This window comes from Protopterus annectens, chromosome 2.part1, assembly GCF_019279795.1.
Source record: "Protopterus annectens isolate FY-2018-M chromosome 2.part1, PAN1.0, whole genome shotgun sequence".
Lineage (NCBI taxonomy): Eukaryota > Metazoa > Chordata > Ceratodontiformes > Protopteridae > Protopterus > Protopterus annectens.
Window position 1 is genome coordinate 927,247,853 of NC_056729.1, and position 15,759 is coordinate 927,263,611.

A 15,759-nucleotide genomic window follows, 5' to 3' on the forward strand; every position below is an offset into this window, starting at 1 on the left:
CAGAACTCTGCCCTTTGGTCTCACTACAGCCCCCAGAGTGTTTACCAAATGCATGGCAGTAGTCACGGCTCATCTGAGACGTCAAGGATTCCAGGTGTTTCCATATTCAGACGACTGGCTCCTGACTGCCACCACCAAGCACCTACTAATTAGAGCGAGGGATGCCACCATCCATCTTTGCTTAGACCTAGGCATTACTGTAAATACAGAAAAATCTGCCTTGTTACCATCACAGCATATTACCTTTATAGGTGCAGAATTAAACACAAACGACATGGTAGCAAAATTGCCTTGAGGCAATACACCACGCAACGCAGTCAAGTATCTATTGTACTTAAGAAGAAAAAGGTACAAGCAAGATTCGTCCTCAAGGTCTTGGGCTCAATGGCAGTGGTGATAACACAAGTCCCACTGGCACGACTACACATGCTGATATTACAGTGGCTACTCTTCGCTCATGTCTCACAAGATTCTCATTATGGATTCCAGAAAGAGGGACCTACTATGGTGGCTTCAGTCCACTCTTCTAATGATGCGCAGACCGTTTGTACTTTCCCAACCTGTCGCTACAATAACCTCGGACGCATCCCAGATAGGGTGGTGAGGCCATTATCTGGGACAGACTGTCCAAGGGGTTTGGAAAGATCACGAGTACCATTTCCATGTCAGTGTCCTGGAGATGAGGCGGTGCTTCTGGCATTGCAAGCATTTCAGAGCTCTCTTCCCATGGGGACTATTGCAATTCAAACAGACAATATGTCTATGATATGGTACATCATCAAACGGGGGGGGGGGGGGACCAGATCCTATCCCCTATGTTGGGAGGCCCAGAGAGTTTGCCAATGGCCAATTTCTTCTCATCGCTTTCCGATGGCAACGCACATCCTGGGGAAATACAACGTAATAGCAGACAGGCTAAGCAGAGCAATTCTCTGCCTCATGAGTGGTCCCTGAATCAGGAAGTTGCGAATCAAATTTTTCGCAAATAGGGCTAGCCTTGCTGCGAACTTTTTGCCACTCCGTTCTATGCCAAATGAAGCAACTACTTTGCTCTCATTTACCCTCCGGGAGAGTCACCAAGGGATGCACTTGTCCACGATTGGCTCCCGGAACTTCTTTATGCTTTCCCCCGTTTCCATTGATTCCGAAGATAATTCAGAAAGCCAAGTCGTTGAGTCACAGGTTAATTCTCATTGCTCCTTACTGGCCTCGTCAGGTATGGTTCCCATTCCTTTGGTCTCCCCTTCAGGAGGACCCGTGGATCCTGGACCCAGTGCTGGATCTTCTGACGCATCAGTCAGGAATGCTCCATCCCGCTCTTCAGAGCCTCGAGCTGACAGCTTCATTACTTCACTTCCAATCTTAGCCAGGCTTCCAGAAGTATCCCCTGCAGTACGTCAGTCTGGTTTCCTCGCACAAAAAGACGACTAGGAAACTTTTTACGCAAGCAAATGGAGTAGGTTCTCTTCTTGGGCGGACAAAAAAACACACCGATCCTTTTACTGCCCATATACCTACAATTTTGGAATTTCTAACAGATCTACGGGCAGCGGCCGCCACTGTTAAAATACAATTAGCCTCCATAGACCTCGGATCCAATGTAATGTTCCATAGATTATGCAAAACTTTCCTCAGGGGTACTTTTTTATTAAGACCATCTCCTCCTCCATGGGATCTAAATTTAGTATCATCCTTTATCCTTCCTCCCATTGAACTAGTATCCTCTTGTTCAGTAAAATTTTTATCTTGGAAAACAGTCTTTCTAACAGCAATTACTTCAGCTTGGAGAGTTTCAGAGTTGCAAGCTTTGTCTATCCACCCTCCTTATTTGATTTTACACAAAGATAAGAGTCTTCCTCAGAACAAATCCTTCATTCTTACCAAAAGTTTATTCTGAAGCGAATTTAAACCAATCTGTAGAATTGCCTGTGTTTTTTCCTAGCTATGGCAACAAGGCAGAATATAAGCTTCACCAACTGGATGTGCATAGACAGTTGCGTTTTTACTTGCCTAGGACCAAAGATTTCAGAAAGTCAGACCAGTTGTTGTTTCCTATTCAGAAAATACAAAAAGGTATGGCAGTCTCAAAATTTACTTTGTCCAAATGGCTTACTGAGACCATCACCTATGTCTATAATTCTTGTAATAAAGAACCGCCAGGGAAAGTTAAAGGACATTCAACTAGAGTGGTGTCTACTTCCATTGCCTATTGGTCTAAATTCTATTGGGTTCACTTTGTGCTGCTGCTACATGGGTTTATCCTCACACCTTTATCTCTCATTGCAAAGTAGATGTGGCCTCCCGGAACAGGGCATCCTTTGGTTCCACTGTCTGAAGAGTTTATTCCCTTGAGCCACGCAAGAAAAAGGTGCTGGAGAAACTGTCCCAACCAGCAAGAGTCAAGGTGAGATAGGACAGCTTAACATAAAGAAGCTATGTACTCACCATAATGTTCCATGTTTGGTTATACAATATCTTGCCTTCATTCTTGCATCCCACCCATCCATTCCCCCTCCTGGAGGATCTAGAGGACTTTACAACTGGCAAATATGATCCAATTCCCTTCTTGGCTCTTTACCTTTATGACCAATATATTTCATAAATTTTGTTTTCTGTATGTTAGTATACTCTAGGGGGTGTAGTCTCTTAAATGGGATCTGGGGAACAGCCGCTAGGCATCCTGGGATAGGTTGTAGCCTCGAGCCGGTAGAAGTTCTCGAGCTTTGGTTTGCAGCCAAGTCTGAGGGGAGGATTGGCACTGAACCCAACCAGCAAGAATGAAGGCGAGCTACTGGACAACAAACATGGAACGTTATGGTGAGTACATAACTTTTTTTTTTTTTTAATTTGGAGAGGAGATTTTAATATAGTTGGTGGGGGTTGGGTTGAGATGGAATGTAGTATTTGGTGGGCTAATGTTTTGAGTATTAGTTGGGGTATTATCTTGTTAGAGGGTCAGTGCTTGAATTGATTCGGGAAAGAATTTGTTGAAATATTCAGCAACGCTTGTGACAGTGGTATTGGTATTTGGAGAAGGGGTGCTGGCTTTGCCAGGATGCAGTACCTTATTTATAACAGCCCAAAATTTCCAGGGATTTTTTTGATGAGTGTTTTGTAGGTTGAGGAAATGGTCCTCCTCATCTTTTAGTACTGGCTTTTTTGTGCTGTTGTGTAGTTCCTGGTATTTTTGGTGAGCTATTGGGTTTTTAGTTGTCCTTCAGATTGTCATTGCTTTATTCCTTTGTGAAATTGTTATATTTGTATCTTTGGTTAGTTGTGGTGCTGTTTTAGATTTTCCTTTGGTTATTCTAACTGGGGCATGTGCGTTTAGGATTGCCAAGAATGTGATGTTAAAATGATGATTAACCACTTCATCTAGAGGTAATTGGTAGAGGGTAGACCAGTTATTGTTAAGTTCTTGCTTGAGTCTAAGAGGATTAAAGTTTTTGTTGTTCCTAATAGTGTGAAATATGGGATTGGAGTTGTGGTGTAATTTATATTTGAGACGAAAAGTGGGCTGGTGGTAATTGAGAGAGTCTGGTAGTATACCAGCATAGTAGGAGGATGGGGGTAATTAAGTAGTATCCAATCTAATAGACTCTCCTTTTTACTGTTTTATCAGTCCTGGTAGCCTGCTGTATAATTTGGCTGAATTCAAACAGGTTGATAAAGTTACTGGGGTTAAGATAGGAGCAATTGAGCCAATCGATGTTAATGTCACCGAGAACAATGGTTTCATGGGTTGAGTTTCCAGTTGGCCCATGAAGGAAGTATTCTACTGATTGCGTATTATTCCCTGGTGGGCTGTAACCACTTATTAGGTGTATATAATTTTTATTTGTAGTTTGCTAAATAGGAATTCAGCATTTTTAATAGCTGGGACTTTAGTTCTACTTTAGATATTAATGGACTATTTTTAAACAGTATTGCCAGACATGGTCTGTCTTGCTGAATTATATTGTAGCTTGGTGGTAGGATTTGGTTGTCAACTTTGGAGAGCTTTAGCCAGGTTTCTGTGAGGTTCACTACGGCAGGAGAATAGAATGATAGTGCATGTAAGTCAAGTATTTTATTATTGATGCTTCTTATATTTATGTTAAGTATGAGGAGACTAGATTTAGGTCTATGTATAAGTTGGTTGATTGGTGATTTTGGGAGGTTGGTAAGTAGGTGTTTTATTTTAGTGGGCCTTGGATCTGGGTGAATGTCACCTGCTATGAGTTTGAGGTGTGACACTGGTATCTGGCTAGTTTGTGAAGTAGGGTGATATACCTGTAATTGGATTTGAGCTGAGAAGCAATGTGCATTAACCTACAGGGGGTGAGTAGGGTAATTGAAAGAGAGTATAGGCTGGAGTTAATGAGGCTATAGTAGAGTGACTTTGGTGGATGTAGAAAATTAGTGTGACAGTTGGGAAGTGGGGAGATGCTGCTTAGTGTTTTATGGTAAGAGATTTGGTGGTAGATGATAGCTAGGAGGGTTAGGAATGATAAGTGAAGAATTAGTAAGGGTATATTGTTGGGAGGTGGAGTCTTCATAATGGGTGGTATAGGTATGTAAATGAGTAAGAGATAGGGTTGGTACAGAGTTGGTGGTTGGGTCTGGGTGATTTGCTGATAGGATAGTGGGATGGTGTTTGGAGCTAAGTGATGTATATGTGTAGAGGTAGTGGGGGTGGAGGCTAAGTGAAGTATAAGGGTAGTGGGGGTGGGTGGGAATTAGGGGTAGGGGAGCAGAGTAAGCCCAAGCATAGCGAGTTGAGCCAGTCAAACAAGGTACAGGAATGCTCAAGAGACTATCAGTAAGTAAGTGAAAAAAGCCTAGACTGTATAAGTATCAGTTAGGGACTTGGCAGCTATAAAAAACAATAGAAATACAGGGAATACTGCTGTTGTAAAGTATTGCAAAGTATGGCCAGTTACAGAGTTTTATCTTGTGTTAGGAAGCTGCTATATGGTCAGGAAGGGTAGGAAGAGGTGAATAGTATCCTTTAGAGAACAAAGGTGGCAGCAGAGTTAGTAACTTAACAAATATGGGGGGGGGGGCGCTGTCCACTTATCCGTAACAGAGCTTGTCCACAGCTAAAATCAACCAGCACTAGTTGAAAATATTATTCTCTATGTAAGGTACACAAAAGTATAGATTAGCTACATACATGCACTAGTTTCAAAGCTTAGATTTTGTTTCTTGCAGGGTCCAATGTTTTCCTAGGGCATCTTCTTTTAACTGCTTTTTAATATGGTGAGGGGGATGTCTGTTAAAAAATTGGTCTTGAGTGGTATGTACTAGTTTCAAAGCTTAGATTTTGTTTCTTATTAGTCTACAGATTTAGTCTTTAAAGAATGTGTTGTTTTTTATCTGTTTATGAACTTTTTTGTAATTGTTGAAGCTTGGGGTGGCAATGATAAAAAAAAAAAATATTTGAAGACCTTAGTGACCTGTTGCTTGTTGCACTGCACATGCCAGGGGAGTCATCTGTGTTCTCAAGCAGACAGAGCAGAACCCACCTTTTACTCTGTTGGTGGGCATTAAATTCTACAGTAGGGAACAGAATGTTATGCAGATGGGCCAGTCCATGATGGACCCAGTCAGTTCGCTGTCAAGTGCGAAATGTCTGAGCTTCTACCCTGTTTCAAGCCCCAGCACTTCACTCTGGATTCTTTAATGGAAATGTATATCTGGAGGGCATTCTTTATGCTTATCCACATTTCCCTGTTCCCTTCAGAACCACTCAGAAAGCCATACACTGGAAGCCATATCATACAGATCTGGGTTGAACTTGGTGGCCTAATACTAGGCAACACAACTCTGGTTATTGGCTCTTGTCTCTGTACACAGTAGAGTCCACTCAGACTAATCTGTTTTAAGAATGGATACCTTACTGTCAGAAGTAATCACCCTGACATAAGTACTCACAATCTGTCAACTTGGATTCTCCTAATTTGACAAATGATCCAGAATTTACAGAAGTAGAGATTTTTTTTCCACTTCTCCGAAACTCTCCATAAGGAATGCAAATAGGGGAAATATGGAAGCAGTTTGTAGAATGAAAAGTTGCATACTACCACAACATGTCATATTCTGAGGTACCCATTTTAATAAGGGCTCAGTTATCCCTCCTTAAAAGTACATCTAGTGGCCTACTCCAGCTTTCAGCAAATATGTGATTTTTCATTTTTGACAGTGACCAAAGTGAGCAGGGTGTCTCCAGTTTAAGACTTTGAGATCCATTCCATGGTTGGAGCCCTTAATTCATACTGGAGAGGTTGGCCAAAGTGCTGATTTGGATAATGTTCTGTCCTGGAAGAAGACCCTTTTTCTCATCACCAGTGTGAGCTGCAGACTCCATCAGGCAGCCTTTCAGAAAGATAGGATGACTTTTTACTTGTATCCCTGCATTATTTCCAAAGTAGTTATGGAGTGTAGCTTGAATCAAGCAGTCATCCATCCTGTGTTCTTCCTGAATTGTCATAACAAAGGAGAATCCTTGTTGCACTGCATGGACGTTCACAGGATACTTGGTTTACATCAGCAGAGCCAAAGAATTTAAGGTGTTGAACCATTTGCCTCCTTTGCCTTACAGAGGAAGGATATGCAGGTACCCAAGATCGGTTCTATATTACATCGACGAACACTTAAATGTTAGTCTCTCTCTAAAGGTCGACCTATAGAGATCGAACAGTTAAATGTTCGAAAATGTAAGAAAATAAATTAAAAATAAAAAAAAGTAAAGGGTTTTAGCAGGGGGGCAAGCCCCCCTGCACCCCCCACTACTTAAATATACCAATAGTCAAACGTTTAACTGTTCGATCTCTAAAGGTCAACCTTTAGAGATTTGAACATTTACGTGTTTGTCGATGTGATATAGACCCCCAACCCCCCAAAGATCACCCTTTCTGGATGGATTTCTGATTGTATCAGATTATGTGCATATCAGTGGAAATTCCCAGTGGTACCTAAAGGAGTGGCCACTTCAGCCACCTTTGTCAGGTATGCTTTAGCAAATAGTTGTGCAGCAACTACTTGGACTAATCTGAACACTTAGTAAAGTCTAGTATCACTTCTTGTGGCTGTTGAGATTGGAGGAATGTCTGGCTTCCTAGAGAACTCAGTCTTACAGGCTGCCAAGGACAAAAAAAAAAAAAAAAAAAACTCTTGACAGACAAAAACTATGCTTTACCATTACTTTAGATTTTTAAGTTGCAAATTCATTGTTAATAACATTTGCCACCCTCACTTTCATCCCCCTGCCAGGGCCTGTGGCCATTAGCCAAACCTCTAAACATCATTCTTGTCCATGTTGGGACTAGCCAACACCTAGTGCTCTCATTTTCAAAAGAGTATGAGCACAGTATGCCAACAAAGAATTGGAGAGCTTAGAGTAATTCTCTGCGGAGCCTCCAGGCTTGTGCAGGTCTAGAGCCTGCTGCCCATAGTTCTACAAGTTGTTGATGATGGACCTGGTTCTTACATATAGTTCTAGAAGTTACTGAGGATGGACCTATGTCTTACAAATCTGTCATTCTATTAAGACATAATTTTTCTTACCACTTTAATGATTTCAGGAACTGTGGAATCTTGTTTATGGTCATCCTCTTAACAGGTTTATGTGAGGAATTTTGAATGTAAAATCATTTTGTTTTGTTGGACGTCTGCAGAGATGTGGACACTAATGACTAAAATACAGTTGTGATGTTGCCAGTCATTTTATGAGCAATTCTTTTCACTGCTATCAGATGGCTGCTTTTGTTGTAAATGTAATCCTTACTGAAGGGCACTGTTGTTTTTGTGCTCATTTTGTAACATATTTTATTGTAGATAGTGCAAATAGAAATAGGCTATGTATGTAATGACTGTGTCCCCAGGTATGTCATGATGTATCCGATATAAGGGAATTGTAAAGACTGGTTTCTTACAGCTTTTTCATATTACAGAAGCACTGTTATCAAGCCTTGGACTCCAGTTGGTTGGTCCTTTTGACATTCTCTCTAGAAGACACAAAAATGTCAAATCTCCACAGCCTAATTACCATCTTCACTGGAGGTACTTCTATGACCCCCCAGAGTTCCAGACTATTGTGACGGGTGATTCCAGAACCCAGTACCATATGGGATACTTCAGGTAAGCTTATCAATTCATAAGTAATGCAGTGAAAGGAAAATTGAAGCTAACAAAGTACTACTGATTTTATTTCTGATATTTTGTCTGTCTGCAAAAGCAGAAAAATGAAATGTTAATCTTAGCTTCAGTAAAGACAGCATTTCACCATTTTACCACCATATATGATGTTAATGATACATGAAATATTTCTAAAATTAATTCATCAAGAATATTTTCTGAGTTGCAGTCCTGCTGAGTACTGCAAGAATAGTCATTTTGAGCTGCCGTGGGACCAACTCAAGTTGCCCCTAGTTTAGTGCACCATTGGAAGGTAGGCTATGAATTTCTCACCTGGATATTCAGAATTGCGTGCAAGCAGAGCCATCTTCATTTGTAGAGAGAGAAGGTCCTAGCCCGTGGATGACCTCAGTTTGCACAGTGGCTTGGACACCTGTAGGAGCAGGCAAAAGAGAAGAGGAATAAGCAGGTTTTGCCAGCTCGTCCATTGTGGAAGGGAGAGAGGAAGGCAGCTCTGCCTCAACACAAGGGTGACACTTGTTTGAACCTGAAAAGACCTATTCTTCTAGTCCATCTCACACTGGCAAGCAAAGGGAACATGACTTGTAGAGGCACACTTCCCCTCAGGAGATAGCAATGGCTGAGTATGAAGGAGATGCTAGTGGGGGTGCTTTCAGGATGGGGCAGATGGTGGACTATCCAACCCCCAGGCCAGCAAGCTGGGCTACTCCCTATCACCCAACTTTTGCCAGGGAATAGAGAACCATTTTGGATTTCCAGTCAGGAAGAAATGGGCCATAGGGCTCTCTCATAGCACAAGACTACCTGTCTTCTATATTCTGTGCCCCCACCCCCAACTGATGGACCGTTTTGGATGCTGTAGTGGAACCATTGGGCAAGGTCTGTGAAGGGAGCAAAATAGTTTTGAGTATAGTACAAGACTTAAAATGTAGTATATATGGGCTGATCATCATCAACCCCCTTTTTTTTCCCATTTTTCTACTTTGGGTTGGGGTGTTGTGTTAACTGTCGCCATCTTTCACCATCTCTCTTGATTCAGTGCCACATTCCTGCCTTCAGCACATCCACCCACCTCTTTGCTGGACATCTTTGTTTCCTCTTACATTCTTTTTGTCTATCCCATATCTTCAGCTGTCTTCTTTTCTGCACATGTGCCTGAACCACCGTAATTTTTTCATTGATTTTTTTTTTTTTTTTTTCCTGCAAGTGTGCATCTTGCCACCGGTCTCAGGCAGTTCATTTCTGTCACTGCTAGCTTCCCCATCTACTCTGTCTTTACTGCCCAGGTTCTTTACCATGCAGTAGGACTGGTCGCACCACTATCTTGTACACCTTAATTTTCAGCTACTTTGGCATTCGTCACTATGCCAATTGGCTGCAGCCCCTCTGATTCTAGCTGTGACCTCTTCCTTCAGATTTCCCTTCTCCTGAACCACCCCTCTCAAACACTTGAAGCTAGTAACCTGTTCCACTATTTTCCCCTTCTATCTCAATTCTCAGCTTCTTTTGATTCTTCAGTTTGGTGCTATTACCACTCTCTTATCTGTACTTAAGTTTCATCTCATGTGCCTTCAGTTTTGCATTCCATTCCACTATCCTTTTCCTCATCTCTCGCTTCTTCTCAACTATCTCTTTCATTGCAAACATCAGGTCAGTTGTGCTTCATCATGATCTGGATCCGAACTGCTCATCTCCCATCTTTTATTTTCTACTATACTGCATATCTGTCTGTCTGTCACCCTCTTCAGAACTTTCATGCAGTGTGACAGGAGTTTTATACCTCTCTACTGCCCACAGTTGTGGGTGTCCCCTTTATTCTTGTACACTTGTATGAGTATGCTTATTCTCCAGTCATCTGGGAAACGCCTTTCTCTCCACACTGCTGTGAGTACTTTTCTGAGCCATTTCTTCCCATCTCACCCAGCATCTTTATATCTGCTGTGACTTCATCTGAGCCTGCTGCTTTCCCTGACTTCATTTTCGTTAGTTCTAGTCTTTCTTCTGCTAGGGTGGGCTCCTCCTCTTTTATTGTAGGCTGTGTCTGGGGCAGTACAGCTTCTGTGGAGTTTTCTTCTTTCAGAGGCTGCTGGAAGTACTCATTCCATCTGCCTCTGATGTCCTGTGGACTGGTGAGCAGGCTGTTGCTGGCATCCTTTATGATGGGTGTCTGGCTGTCTTTCTCTTTGTCTTTCAACCTGATGTAGTTTTTGTGCCACCTACTGACTCAATTTCCAGAAGCCTCCAATGTCTATTCTTTGCTATTGCAGCTCCTTTCTTAGCTTCTGTTAGCCAACCAGTATTCTTTCCTAGACTGGTCCATCTTTTCTATCTCCCACATTTTCCTGCACTTCTCCTTTTTATTTTTTTTTTTTTGACGACTTCGACTTCTGCTTTCCACCACCAGCTTTCCTTATGCACCTTATTACTAAAGTTGGCTCTGCTAGATATCTGTTATGTAGTCCTCTCACATGCTGTTTTTGAGGGGCTGCTGTTCTTTAACTCCATCTATTTCCTCCTCTCTTGGAGTGATGGAACCCTGAGTAACTCCTTGAACTGTTGTACTTTATTTCCAGCCAGTGTCCAGGTCTTCAGCCTGGTCTGTGTTGACCTTAGAGCCTTCTCTGACCACTGCCTACAGCTGATTGTGGCAACCGATGATTTATGCTGTGAGTGAACCGTTTCACTACGGATGACTTTGCAATCACTGATTCTACCTCATTGCCCTTTCCTTACCAGGAGGAAGTCCACCTGTGTTGCCAGTTGGCACTCTTGTATGTGATCTTGTGACTGTCTTTTTCTGAGCCATGTGTTGGCTACTATCAAGCCATTTGCCAGACAGTAGTCTAGAATGGTTTCTCCTTTATTCCTGTTGCCCCCACCCACATGGACCAAGGCAGTCCTTATATCCTTTTCTCTCTGCCCTGATGCATGCATTCAAGTCGCCCATTATTAACACCAGTTCATGTTATCCTGCTTTAACTAGCAAGTCCTGCAACTGTTGTATGAATGCCACCTCTTCCTCACTATCACAACTCTGCTGTGGGCCATAGGGTGAGATTATGAATACTGCCCTGTCATTACTTTGGGAATCTGATTGCCATGCATCTGTCACTATTTCTGATGATATCCTTCACTGCCTTCTGAAGACTCTCACCACAATTCTCTTACCATTTTAGCCTGTCCTCCTCTGAGTAGTAGATTCTGGATCCCAAGCCAAGTGGCTTTGCTGCTCTACTCTTCCATCTAGTGTCTTCCATACCATCATGTCATCCACTTCCAAGCTGCATCCTGTCAGTGAATCTGCATTGCATGTAGCCATTCCTGGTTCATTTTTGACAGGTAGATTGATTTTACGCCCAGCTTTTGCTCGAGCTATCCCAGGTGCTCTAGGCTGGGTAACTGGACACTGGCTAGCCAGTAGCTTATTGGCCCAGGGCTGCTGGGCTTTGTAGCAGACGCACACTGGCGAATAGGTGCACATAACCCCTCCCACCATTAGCATGGGTCCCTAGCATAGATCAGAGTAGGCTGGGTCCTTAACCCACTTATCACCAGCAAATACGCAAACCATTTGGCAACATTAGTCAGCATGACCGAATCAGCAGCAGGTGCCTTTTTCCCATTTTCTACATTAGGTCAGGGGATTGTGTTAACTGTTACAATTTCTCTTGATTCAGTACTACACTCCTGCTTTCTTTGAGACTAATGCCTGACTGTCGCAGATCTTTCACACAATCCATCCACCTCTTTGGGCATTTGTTTCATCTTGCCGCCTTCTGTGTGTCCCAAATCTTCACTAGATTGTCTTCTGCTTTTCTCCACATGTGTCTGAACCACCACAACCTGACGTTCTTCATGTTTCACTGTTGCAGTCATCACATTTGGGTTATCTGCCTGCAGGTAGCCCTCAGCTGGCCTGAATATCAGTGTCTTGGATTCCTGTGTAGGATGCTGTCTATTCTTCCATGACATCAGGTCGTCAGGGGTATAAAACATGCAGCCAACACCATTACACCAGTCTTTCTTGCCGTACAGTGCCTGAAGCAGAAGTAGTTCGCAAGTGCCAGTCGGCCTACTCCTGAAATTTTCATTTTCGTGTTTCAGAACCGAAGTCTTCAAAAAAAGATAAGTACCCCATTGGGGATCTTTTTTCTTACTCCAACCGATGTCAGTTAAAGTCAACAATTGTCTTACTGTAGAAAGCAAATACCTCCTAAAGATTTTCATCCGTACTGCATTCCCTGCTTAGGCCCAGACCATGAAGTCCCTCGCTGTCTGTTTTGTGCCTTGTTCAACCCCCGAACTATTCATTGTCGGGCTATCTTTGCAGCAAATTATTTTGATACTCTGTATCCGTACTCCGAAATGGCTTCGTTAAGCCATCTGACTACTGATCTTCCGAAAAAATGTAAGGATAAAGACAGAGACCGCAAAGGTCAAAAACTGCCGACAACGCTTCTGTCAATCTAGTCGCAAGTCCGCCGGTACTCAGGCGCTTTCACAGCCCCTGATATCCACTACTTCAGACTTGCAGGCCTCTACTGAGACCCATTCGGAGTCCGGTATGCTGTGAGATGATGCTTAGACTATGGAGCCTGCGGATGTCTCTACCTTGGATGGGTCTGGAGCCGCTGTTCAGACACCGGCTTCTGAGGGTGTATTCAGGCCTACAGACTTGCATTTTAAACAGACGCCATCTTCTTCATCCAGGCCTAAAACTCGCACCATACCTAGAAAACCGACATCCAAACCGCATGCTCAGGCCCATATGCCTAAAAAACAAATGCTTAGAATGGCTGAAGACTTTATTACCTTAATTAGGGGAAGCCAGCCTTCCCCCTCTAATAGACCTAGAACTGATTTTCCTTCTGATTCTTCTGATCAGGAATCTGATATTTCTGTCCGTTCTGATTACTAGGATTTGCCCTTATCTATGTATGAGGATTATGATGCAGAGCGTTCCATTCCCTCTGCTTCCCCTCCAGAAGATTTTTCTTTTGGTGAATCCTTGCACACTCTCTTAGGGAGTATTTCCGCTGGGGAAACCAGGATTACTCTGACTCCAAAAAGAGGCTAAGGAAATTCTTACTCCTTCCTCAGCACAGGCATTTAGCTATCCCTCCTGTTCTGGACATTGTAGATGATGCTTTCTTGGAATCTAGCCTTTCCCCAGACACTACCTCCAGCTCCCAGAAAACCTGACTGGTATTGTAGAGAACCTGACTCTCACAAGTTCCTCTTCAAGAATCCTACTGTGGACCCAGAGACCATTTCCCAAGGACCAAAAGGCATTAAGGCTACTACCGACAAAAATCCTACCCCTTCTGATAGAGATTGGACAGATTGGGTAAGAAGGTATACACTTCTGCTACTTTGGCCATTAGGGCTTTAAATTGCCAGTTTCATATGTTAAAGTACCAGCAACATATTATGGGACTGCTTAAACAGAAAATGATGTTGATTCCTGACTGTGCTGAACACAAAGAATTACAGGTTTTAATGCATTCTGCAGAACAAGTTAGTAAACATACTTTTCAATGTGGTTTTGACTCTTTAGAAGCATCTTGCAGGGGCTGCTGTCACTGGGTCTGTTCTTTGAAGGCATGCTTGGCTTAAGGAGCCAAACTTGCCCGATCATGTTAAAGCTAAATTACTGTATGCTCCCTTAAAACCAAGACCGCTTGTTTGGCAACATAGCAGAAGTCGTCCTCAAAAGGATGGAGGAAAAAGTGAAATCTATACAAACTCTTAAAGATTTCTTACAAGTACAGCCTGCCAGATTTAGTAGGCATTTGCCTTCAAAGAATTTATTTTTTCCAGTCTCTTCCAGGCCTTCTCGGTCCAAACCCAGGAACTGCAGACCACCTAGGTTACAGTCTCAGGCTATGCACAGGCCGAAGCAGTGGGGGGCTCCCACTTCCAAAGCAGGGAGTAATAAGCCACCCCCCTACGGAAAAATGGCACAATGACTTTAACCATAACCCTTCCAAGCCCTGCTCAACTGCCTGCTCCGTTTGCAGGAAAGCTCACCCTGCATGCAAAAAACTGGGAACGCATTGCCCAGGAAAAATGGGTTTTGAATATAGTTTCCCCAAGGATACAGATTCCACATCCACACCCTACCAACGCCAAACGGTTGGCCAGACCTACCCCCAAATCAGTGGGCAGAGGCCCAACAGCAGGTTCTCTCTGTTCTAAGTATCAGGGCTATTCAACCTGTCCCAGCAGAAGAAAGAGGACAAGGTTTTTATTCAAGACTTTTCTTGGTACCCAGAAAAGACAGCTTCTGGCTTCCTGTCCTGGACCTCTCTATTCTAAACACCTTTCTGGTAATCCCAGAATTCAAAATGCTAACACTTCAACAGCTGCTTCCTATGCTAGGCAGAGATGCCTGGTTGATAACCTTAGACTTAAAGGAAGCGTACCTGCACATTCCAATAAGGGAATCTTGCAGGAAATACCTACGTTTCAGGACAGGCTCCATGCACTATCAGTTCTCTGCACTTCCCTTTGGCTTATCTTCTACGCCCAGGGTATTCACAAAGTGTCTAGCTACAGCCATTGCATTTTGCAGGCAGAGAAATATTCAGATATAACCATACTTGGTGATTGATTCAAGCAAAAGGCCAGGACTTGCTATTAAACATCTGGCATTTGTAAAGAAACTTCTAACCTCACTGGGATACACCATAAATGAAAAGAAATCTCACCTAGTACCCTGCCAACAGATTGTGTTCCTGGGAGCAAGCTTGAACACAACTTCCCAGATGTCTGTCCTCACTCCAGAGAAACAAGTTTGACAACCTACTTCAAACTATTGGCCACAAAAACCCAGCTATCTGCAAGGAAAATTCTGCAAGCCATGGGATTGATGGCCTCTTGCATTCTACTAATTCCATATGGAAGACTGCATATGAGGAAACTACAGTGGTATCTAAAAAGTCTATGGTGTCAACATTCTCAGGACCTAGAATCAATGATTCCTATCTTTCCTTGTATAAAGACAGTTCCTTTGGTGGGCAGAGGCCTGCTACCACAACAAAGGGCTCCCTTTCACTCTACCCCCTGCCACCTAAACCCTAACAGACTATGCATGGGGGGGCTCACTTGACAGGGCAGTGCATTCAGGGCAAATGGAAGCCGAGACAGATGCACCTGCATATCAACCAAAAAGAAATGTTAGCTGTACAGAATTCCCTGACAGCCTTCAGTGACCGCATTCTTCCAGGACAACTATTGGTAAAGACAGACAATACCACAGTTATGTGGTACATAAGCAGAGGGGAACCCACTCATACCCTATCTGTAGACTAGCCATGGCTCTGTGGAACACAGCCTTGAGCTACCAAGTGCACCTGCAAGCTCAATTCCTGCCAGGCAAGCTAAATTCACTGGCAGACGACCTAAGCAGAAATCTCATGGACCCACACGAATGGAAACTGGAACCAAAAATATTCAACCTCTTGAGGAACAAATGGGGGACTCCAGAGGAAGACCTGTGTGCCTCCCCTCAGAACTACCAATTGGACAAATTCTGCATAAGGATTTCCGACAAGTCAAGCTTGGAAAGTGGATGCCCTGTCCTTTACCTGGGAAAGCCTCTCGGTTTATGCCTTTCCC

General features: G+C 43.2%; 1 protein-coding gene across 1 annotated transcript in view; it reads left to right on the top strand.

Moving 5' to 3' along the window:
- LOC122794282 (histone PARylation factor 1) overlaps nt 1-15,759 on the top strand; it is a gene marked incomplete in the record, with an annotated part of 658,055 nt that overhangs the window by 167,253 nt on the left and 475,043 nt on the right. The window contains 1 exon segment of the mRNA XM_044062558.1: nt 7,935-8,121. Within this exon segment, the coding sequence (XP_043918493.1) occupies nt 7,935-8,121 (187 nt within the window).